Source organism: Lonchura striata, chromosome 26 (assembly GCF_046129695.1).
Source record: "Lonchura striata isolate bLonStr1 chromosome 26, bLonStr1.mat, whole genome shotgun sequence".
Taxonomy (NCBI): domain Eukaryota; kingdom Metazoa; phylum Chordata; class Aves; order Passeriformes; family Estrildidae; genus Lonchura; species Lonchura striata.
In genome coordinates, this window is record NC_134628.1 from 836,285 (window position 1) to 844,692 (window position 8,408).

The 8,408-nt window shown below is 65.9% G+C and overlaps 2 protein-coding genes across 2 annotated transcripts; one reads left to right on the forward strand and one right to left on the reverse strand.

Annotated features, from left to right (window-relative positions):
- Positions 1-514: 514 nt before the first annotated feature.
- On the forward strand, positions 515-2,512 carry TMEM54 (transmembrane protein 54). Its single transcript, XM_077788510.1, has 5 exons — positions 515-871; positions 1,119-1,178; positions 1,601-1,789; positions 2,087-2,221; positions 2,358-2,512. Exons 1-5 carry the CDS (start codon positions 605-607, stop codon positions 2,448-2,450), a joined length of 744 nt encoding a protein of 247 aa, XP_077644636.1. The 5' UTR covers positions 515-604; the 3' UTR covers positions 2,451-2,512.
- A 1,003-nt stretch (positions 2,513-3,515) lies between these two features.
- On the reverse strand, positions 3,516-4,988 carry HPCA (hippocalcin). Its single transcript, XM_021539378.3, has 3 exons — positions 4,478-4,988; positions 3,876-3,981; positions 3,516-3,634 (listed from the first exon to the last, which is right to left on the reverse strand). Exons 1-3 carry the CDS (start codon positions 4,853-4,855, stop codon positions 3,537-3,539), a joined length of 582 nt encoding a protein of 193 aa, XP_021395053.1. The 5' UTR covers positions 4,856-4,988; the 3' UTR covers positions 3,516-3,536.
- Positions 4,989-8,408: the final 3,420 nt, after the last annotated feature.

Sequence of the window (8,408 nt, forward strand, 5' to 3'; positions counted from 1 at the left end):
ACAGGAATCGGAGCAGCAGCCCGGTGGCTCCGGTGTCCTGGTCCTGCCCAGTCCCAGCCCTGCTCCCACCCAGACCCGATGGATCCGGGGGCCGAGGGCAGGGCAGGTCCCCGGGGCATCGAGGGGCTCTGACGGGCTGATCCGGGCCCGGTGAAGATGTGCCGAGTGGGTGAGTCCGGCTCTGGGTGGCGATCGCAGCAGGAGGGCAGGGGAAACTGAGGCACGGAGGCAGGGAGAGGAGCCGAGGGGCTCGGTGGGCTCGGGGAAAGAGCTGGGCTGAGCACTGGGTGGTGATGGCTGCGTCAGGGTGGGTTCCAAGGGAGAACAGCCCCTCAGTCCCTCCTCGAAGTGCTGGGTGCCAGAACCCAGCCCTGGAACTGCCACTTGGGGACAGCTGCTGTCCCAGAGCTCCCTCGTCACCCCGAGGAGCCCCAGCCCTTCCCAGCCCCACAGGGCCCCTGTCCCCATGGCCACTGGCCCAGACCTCTGCTCCAGTCCCAGGAGAGCTGGCTGGACCAGTGGTCTGCATATTTGGGCTACCGGTGCCTTCCACATCACCTCCTGCCTCATCCCCTGCCAGCACGTCCTCTGGTGCTGTCCCCAAATGTCCCATTCCTGTGCCAGGGAGGGACAGCTCGGTGCTGGCCACCCCACACCCCCCTCTCCCCTCGTCTCAGGCCACCTCGATCCCAGCGGCCTCCGAAATGTGCTGATGAAAACGGGGCTCATCCTCCTCATCGTCGGGCACCTCAACTTCATCACCGGCGCCCTGGTCCACGGCAGCGTCCTGCGCTTCGTGGTCACCGCCCGCGATGCCACCTCCCTGCACTACGGTGTCACCAACAGCGCCTCTGTCATCGCTGCGCTGCTGGTACCGCCGGCAGCGGGGCCGGGGAGGGATGGGAGAGGGCTGCAGGCTGGGAAGGAGATGGGATGCAGGATGGACCCTGCTGGGACTCCCCCACCCCAAACAAGCCTTTCTTGGGGAATTAAACACTCCGCGGGAGGCTGTGGGAGGTGAAGCGCTGCCCCCTGGATGAGCTTCCAGGATGAAGCCAGCGGGGAAAGGAGCCCTGGGGCAGGGCGGCTCCTGCTGAGCTCCCTGTGCTGCCCCCCAGATCATCTCCTGCGGAGTCTCGGCCCTGCTGCTCTCCCGGTACCTCAGCCCTGCTGCCCTCGTAAGCACCCCCAGACCCTCCCAGCACCGGGGGGTGCAGCCCTCCCAGGGAGCCCGCACAGATCCCCCAGCCCCGATCCTGGGTCTGTCCTGGGGAGGGGACATCCCCTAAAACCCTAATCCTAATCCTAACCCTAACCCTCCCAGGGAGCCCGCACAGATCCCCCAGCCCCTCTCTTGGGTCTGTCCTGGGGATGGGACATGCTCTAAAACCCTAATCCTAATCCTAAAACTAACCCAAACCCTAACCCAAACCCAAACCCTGATCCTAAACCCAAACCCAAACTCAAACCCTAACCCAAACCCAAACCCAAACCCTAACCCAAACCCAACCCCAACCCCAGACCCAAACCCAAACCCAGACCCAACCCAACCCCAACCCCAGACCCAAACCCTGTCCCTTCCCCGTTCTCGCTCCCGCAGAAATGGGCGCTGCTGGCCCAGAGCTCCTGCAGCAGCCTGTGCTGCCTGTGCCGCCTGCTGGGGCTGCTCGTGGCCATCGGGCTCACCCTGGGCAACCAGGGCCGGGCGCTGCTGGCCCCCTGCTCCAGCGCCGCCAGCGGCCTCGCCCCGGTGTCCCGCGAGTGTCCCTTCGACCCCACCCGCGTCTACGTGAGTGCCCCGCGGGCTGGGCATGGGGTGTGCTGGGAGTGCCAGGGGCTGATGCTGGGCTGTGTCCCCGAGCTCCACGCTGTCCCTCTGGGCCGGGCTGGGCGTGGGATGTGCTGGGAGTGCCGGGGGTTGATGTTCCCTCTGTGCCCCAGAGCTCCACGCTGTCCTCCAGGCCGGGCTGGGGGTGGGATGTGCCGGGGGCTGATGTTCCCGCTGTGCCCCAGAGCTCCACGCTGTCCCTCTGGGCCGGGCTGGGGGTGGGATGTGCCGGGGGCTGATGTTCCCGTTGTGCCCCAGAGCTCCACGCTGTCCCTCTGGGCCGTCTCCCTCCTGCTGGAGGCCATGGGGATCTTCTTCAGCGTCCGCTGCCTCCTGCTCACCCTCGAGCTGCTCCGCCTCGGCCGCTGCTGCCGCGGGATGCTCCGCATGAAGGTGATGCTCTCTGGTTCCTGGGCTCAGCTCCAGCCCCTCTGCTCTGCTGCAGGGCTGGGACAGGGCAGGTGGGAGCTGGTGGATCCAAGGTTTCCACCCCTCTGCTCCCATCCTCGTCCTTCTCTCTGGCTTCCAGCTCTCTCTGCAGGAAGCCCCCGTGGAGACCCCCGAGCCCGGGCAGTGCCTGGCCTTGCTGAGACTGGACAGTGGAGAAACTGCCCGGCTCTGAGCAGGGCCTGAGGGATAAATGACCCTGTGGATGTGTCCTGGCCATTCCTGCCCCGTTCCGGCACCAGCACAGCCCCACGACAGGACTCGGCTGCATCCCAGGAGGTGTGGACACATCCCCTGGAGCACGAGCCCATCCCGTGGCCTTGGGCTGCAGCGAGGGATGAAACTGGGCTGGATCCAGAGGCTGCAGGGAGGAACCTCCCCCAGAGGCTCCGTGTCCCCTTTCCCAGCACGGACTGCACTGACACAAGCTTTATTCTGCAGGTATTCCAGCCCAGAAGCACGGCCCCCCCAGCCCCACCCCATCCCTGCCGAGGGGAAGGGGCTGATCCATCCCTGCCGAGGGGAAGGGGCTGATCCATCCCTGCCGAGGGGAAGGGGCTGATCCATCCCTGTCCATGGGGAAGGGGCTGAGGCTGATCCATCCCTGCCGAGGGGAAGGGGCTGATCCATCCCTGTCCATGGGGAAGGGGCTGAGGCTGGTCCATCCCTGCCGAGGGGAAGGGGCTGATCCATCCCTGTCCATGGGGAAGGGGCTGATCCATCCCTGCCGAGGGGAAGGGGCTGATCCATCCCTGTCCATGGGGAAGGGGCTGGGGCTGATCCATCCCTGTCCATGGGGAAGGGGCTGATCCATCCCTGTCCATGGGGAAGGGGCTGATCCATCCCTGTCCATGGGGAAGGGGCTGAGGCTGGTCCATCCCTGCCTGTGGCGGAGTCCCCACGTGGGGCTGGGTGCCGGGGACCCCCCAGCCACCGGGGTTTTGTCCCCTGGGCCGTGTCCCCGCGCCTGCCGGAGATGCAGCGGGGGCTTGGCCACCAGGCTGGGCTGTCCCCTGCTCCAAGCCCCAGCGCTGGGGGGGGACTGTCCTCACTCAGGGCAGACCCTGCCTCCATCCTCCCACCGGTGATGCCAGTGCAGAGCCCCCCGGGGATGGGGACTGTCCCCTGGGCTCCCCTCACCCCAATATCATCCCACGAGGGGCTGTGGGGGCACAGCGGAGGGCACAGTGGGGCTGGGCAAGGGGCAGTGACCATCTGCAGGGTGGGGGGTGTCGGGGGGGGCTGTGGGGGTCCGCGGGGCTCAGAACTGCACGGCCCCGCTGGGGTCACACTGCAGCAGGCGCACGATGGACGGGTCGCTCTTGGCCCCTCTGATGAACTCCTCCAGCGAGAGCTTCCCTGCGGGGAAGGGGACACGGCTCAGCCACCTCCCGGCACCAGAGACCACCCAGCGCAGCCCACGGAGCCCCTCCCACCCGGGAGGAGCACCCTGGGGTGCCCAGCACCCCGAGCCCCTCCTGCCAGCGGGGCCAGGCCGGGGGACATGAGCCATTTAATCAGCGTGCGTGCGGCTCCTTCTGAGCGCCCTGGATTTAGCCATGAGACCTTTCCCTAATCCCCCGCGGCTCCTCTCATTTACCGTCGTTATTAGTATCCATCTGTCGGAAGATTTTGTCCGTCCTTTTCTCCGGGGTGGATTCATCCTCAGGCATGTTCATGACCGAGGAGACCATTTTGTAGATGGCCTGGGGGAAGGAGAGGGGGTGAGGGTCCTGGCACTGCCCACCCGGGACGGGCACAGAGCTCTGGGATTTGCTTCCCTGGCCATGGGGCCGGCCTCTGACACCCTTCCCATGGGATCGGGCTTCAGCTCCCAGCACAGCCGGGGCTGGAGCTGCTCCTGCAGGGAGGATTTGGCCGCTGAAGATGCCACTGAGCATCAGCGGCTCGGGATTTGGGCAAGGAAAGCGTCTCCTGCCCGTTTGCCAACAGCGCCAGGCGTGCTGGGGGACAACAGCCCGTCCTGGAAGCACAGGAAGGGTCCCGGCATGGGGTGACAAAGGGACACCGCCGGGCACGGAAAGACTCGGGATGCTCCAGGATAAAATGACCCCTGCAGGCAGCATATTTCATCCCTGCTACCGCAAAACCCTTTCCCGGGGAGGTCCCACGGGGCGAAATCCCCAAGCCACCCGCAGCCCGGGAGGCGACAGCCCGAGGCGCGGCGGGGCCGGGCGGTACCTGCACGATCTCCAGCATCTCCTCGCGGCTGATGTAGCCGTTGCCGTCCAGGTCGTACATGCTGAAGGCCCACATGAGCTTCTGCTCCAGCTTGCCGCGGGAGGTGACGCTCAGGGCGATGATGAACTCCCTGAAGTCGATGGTGCCGTCGCCGTTGGTGTCGAAGGTGCGGAAAACGTGCTCGGCGAACTTGGAGGCGTCGCCGTAGGGGAAGAAGTTGGCGTAGATCTTCTTGAACTCCTCCACGTCCAGCATGCCCGAGGGACAGTCCTTCAGGAAACCTTTGTACCAGCCCTGCAGCTCCAGGTCGGAGAACTCCGTGTTTTCCCGCAGGTCCTGGAGCATCTCCGGCCGGAGTTTGCTGTTCTGCTTCCCCATCCCGCTGGGACGCGTCCCGGGGGGACGAGCGCTGCCGGGCCGGGCTCGGGGGTCCCTCTGAGCTACAGGAGGGGACAGGGACGGGGCAGCGCTCGCTGGCAGCCCCCGGACACCGCTGCTGCTCCCTCCATCCCCGCCGGGAGCTCTGAGCCGTCGGGGACCACGCAGCGCCGGGCAGCGCCAGCCCCCTCCTGTTTGCGTAATAAGCCCTTATCGCTCATTTGCATAATAAATAGGTGATATATAGGTGGGATCAGCAGGGCAGAGCGGCCCCGAGGAGGGGAGGGGGTCCCGGCTGAGCGGTGCCTGCGGTTCTGGCCGGATCTGGGGCAGGTCCCTCGGAGGAAGGTTTATTTTCAGCTCCTCCGCTGGCTCCGCTCGGATTTGATGCCTCCGGCGGGCACCGGAGCCCCAGGAAGGGCTGGGGGTGGCAGGGACCTGCCCCAGGGTACCCCAGGAGCAGGAGCAGCCCCGAGGAGCTCCGCGGGGACGGTGCCCGGCACCTCATGCCCCCAGCCTGGGCACTCCGTGGTGACCTTGACCCGCTGCCACCCTCCTGGGGTGCCCGGGCTGCAGAAGTGCCCGGAGCTGCCTTATCCAGAGCAGGGAGAGGCCCCAGCACCCCCAAAGGTTCCTTTGGATCTCAGCACTCCCCAGGACCCCGCAGTTACGGGGGGCTGGGACCCCTCAGGGTCTCTCCTTTCCCCCCGAGGGAGGATCTGCGGGTCCCACCCCTCTCAGGGGTCCCCGGTTTTGTCCCCCCGGGACTGGCACGACCCCCACCCCCGATGCCCGCGGTCTGTGACCCCTCCCCACTGCCCGGGGCAGAGGGGAAGGGAACCGTGGGGGGCTCTGCACCCCGAGAGGGCTCTGCCAGGACCCCCCTAAAAGTGACACCTCCAGAAGGGCGGCTGGGCACCCCCAGGGAATCCTCTCCCGGAGTGGGGGGGCTCCAGGGGATCCCCAAACCGGACACCCTCGGACTGGGGGGACACCCCCACGGGAAGGTCCCTCCCGCGGGGAGGCATTGCGGGCACCCCGAAAGAAGGGCGGGGACCGAGGGGGACCCCGAGCACCCCGAAAGATGCGGCGGGGACCGAGGGGGACCCCGAGCACCCCCGAAATAAGGGCGGGGACCGAGGGGGACCCCGAGCACCCCGAAAGATGCGGCGGGGACCGAGGGGGACCCCGAGCACCCCGAAAGATGCGGCGGGGCGGGGGCGGCTCTGCAGCCGGCGGCGGGGACGGACGTGCCCGGGGCTGGGTCGGTGCCGGTGCCTCGGGCTCTGCGGCTCCTCGGTGCCCCCCGCTCGTGTGTGTGCGTGTCCCCCCCGGGTCCCTTGTCCCCGCCACCTCCTACCTGCCCGGAGACGGCCGCTGTCGCCGCCGCCACTGCCACCGCAGCCCGGGAGCGCCCGCCGCAGCGCCGGGCGGCGGGGGGGCACCGGGACCGGGGACAGCACCGGGACCGGGGACAGCACCGGCACCGGCACCGGGGACAGCACCGGGACCGGGGACAGCACGGCACCGGCACCGGGAGCAGCACCGGCACCGGGGACAGCACGGCACCGGCACCGGGGACAGCACCGGCACCGGGACCGGGGGCAGCACCGGCACCGGGGACAGCACGGCACCGGGACCAGGGACAGCACGGCACCGGCACCGGGGACAGCACCGGCAGCACCCCCGGGACCCCCCACCCGGGCCGGGACACCACGCAGCCCCCGGGGCTTTGCCCCACGGAGGAGAGGTCGGGGTGCAGCCCCTGGTACCCCCAGAGAAGGAGCTGGGGGGGCTCTGGGAGCACGAGAGGGTCTTGGAGACTGGGAGCACTGGGAGCACTGGGAACACCGGGAACACTGGGAATACCGGGCATACTGGAGGTTTTCAGGCGCTGGGAGCACTGGGAATACTGGGAACACTGGGAGCACTGGGAACACTGGGAATACTGGAGGTTTTCAGGCACTGGGAATACTGGGAACACTGGGAACGCTGGGAACACTGGGAACACTGGGAATACTGGGAATACTGGCAATAGTGTGGGAATCCAGGGCTTCCCTCTGGCTGCCCTGGGACCCTGGCAGGGGTCAGGAACCCCCTGGACAGAGCCCCCAGAGACACTGGCTGTGATCTCTGTCCATGGAAAAGAGTTTTCAATCTTACAGGATCAATTACCAGCTCTGAGTGTTTGATATCAGTAATAATTAAGTGTGGCACGGGTGCAAAAGTAAAATTTTAGGATTCTAGATGAGGGGTCCAAAGGGGACAAGATGGAGGAAATTGGGTGTGCCTTGTTCTTTTTCTCCTTCTTCATGCCCTCCATGTCTCACTGTGGTGTTGGCATTTTTCTGTTGGTTCAGGCTGGGGACACACTGTCCAACGTAGGTGACAGATATTGGCACGTTCTTGTAAATCCAGCCCAGGGAGTTTCTGGTATTGAATGTTTGTCACATCCCACTGAGGGCAGAGCCCCACACGCTGCCCTGCAGGACAGAGCTGGGCAGGGCAGCAGAACATGTGAGAGATAAACAGAATAAACAACCTCATAACCAGCACAGATGAATTATGACTTCTCCTTTAGCAAGAAAGACAGAGAATTTTTGCAATTTTGGAATCATCAATACCTCAGGACAGGATTGGGCTGGAAACACGAAGCTGGGGAGGGGAGATGCTGCGGAGGTGTTTGCTTCTCTCCCGTTGTAGAAAGAGATTTGGGAAGCGGGGTGGGATGGGACACGGGCAGGAAAATGAGGAAAAGGGAGATTTTGGTGCTTTTGGGAACACATCCCGGGGGGCTGGAGCTGGAGCTGGGGGACAGTGGGGGCACCCAAGGTGGGGGTGCCACCTGCCCTCGGATAATCCTCATATCTATTTTAATCCCCCCGGGCATGAGCGGCAGAGGCACAACTGACGCAGGCTGATTTGAAAGCATCCCATTTCCGACTCCAACCCGACCCTAAACCCCCCTAATCCCCCGAGCTGCCAGGGATTGCAGGAGGGACACGGAGGATAATGCCCGGGAGGGGGGCACGGGCACGGGCACCGAACCCCCAGCGATCCTCAGGGTCCCTGGCACGGGGGGCAACTCATCCTGCCTGCCTCCCACCGCCCTCCACCCCAAAATATCGTGGGTTTATGGCTGGGGACCCCTCCAGCACCTCTTGCCAAGGGGATGGATGGGTGGCACAGCTGCCGTGGCAGCGGTCAGGATGCCCTGGGGGTGCCAGGGCCGGGTCCCGCTGGCCCCGTGGTGCTGCAATGTCGCGCTGTGCCATGTCCCCAAAGCTGCTGGGGACACGCCGGGGTGCTGCTGATACCTGCCTGGGTGTTCCCCCTCCTTTTCCTCCTGCTTTTCCTTCCTCCTCCTCCTCCTCCTCCCGGCAGGGATTCCTGTGGGAATTTCCTGCGTTGTCATGGCAGCCGCGATGCCCCCGAGGCTTCTCCGAGGCAGAGCAGGGTGGGGTGAGGCTGCAGGGGACATCCCGAGGGGACACCCCCGAGGGGACACCCCGGAGGGGACACCCCCGAGGGGACACCCCGGAGGGGACACCGC

What these genes read in the sequence shown, in the direction of transcription:
- HPCA (XM_021539378.3), bottom strand. Translation starts at nt 4,855, where the DNA reads ATGGGGAAGCAGAACAGCAAACTCCGGCCGGAGATGCTCCAGGACCTG. An exon ending in AGATGCTGGAGATCGTGCAG is followed by an intron (nt 3,982 to 4,477) that starts GTACCGCCCGGC and finishes TCCTTCCCCCAG; the next exon opens with GCCATCTACAAAATGGTCTC. An exon ending in GATGGATACTAATAACGACG is followed by an intron (nt 3,635 to 3,875) that starts GTAAATGAGAGG and finishes CCTTCCCCGCAG; the next exon opens with GGAAGCTCTCGCTGGAGGAG.
- TMEM54 (XM_077788510.1), top strand. Translation starts at nt 605, where the DNA reads ATGTCCCATTCCTGTGCCAGGGAGGGACAGCTCGGTGCTGGCCACCCC. An exon ending in CTGTCATCGCTGCGCTGCTG is followed by an intron (nt 872 to 1,118) that starts GTACCGCCGGCA and finishes GCTGCCCCCCAG; the next exon opens with ATCATCTCCTGCGGAGTCTC. An exon ending in GCGGGATGCTCCGCATGAAG is followed by an intron (nt 2,222 to 2,357) that starts GTGATGCTCTCT and finishes TCTGGCTTCCAG; the next exon opens with CTCTCTCTGCAGGAAGCCCC.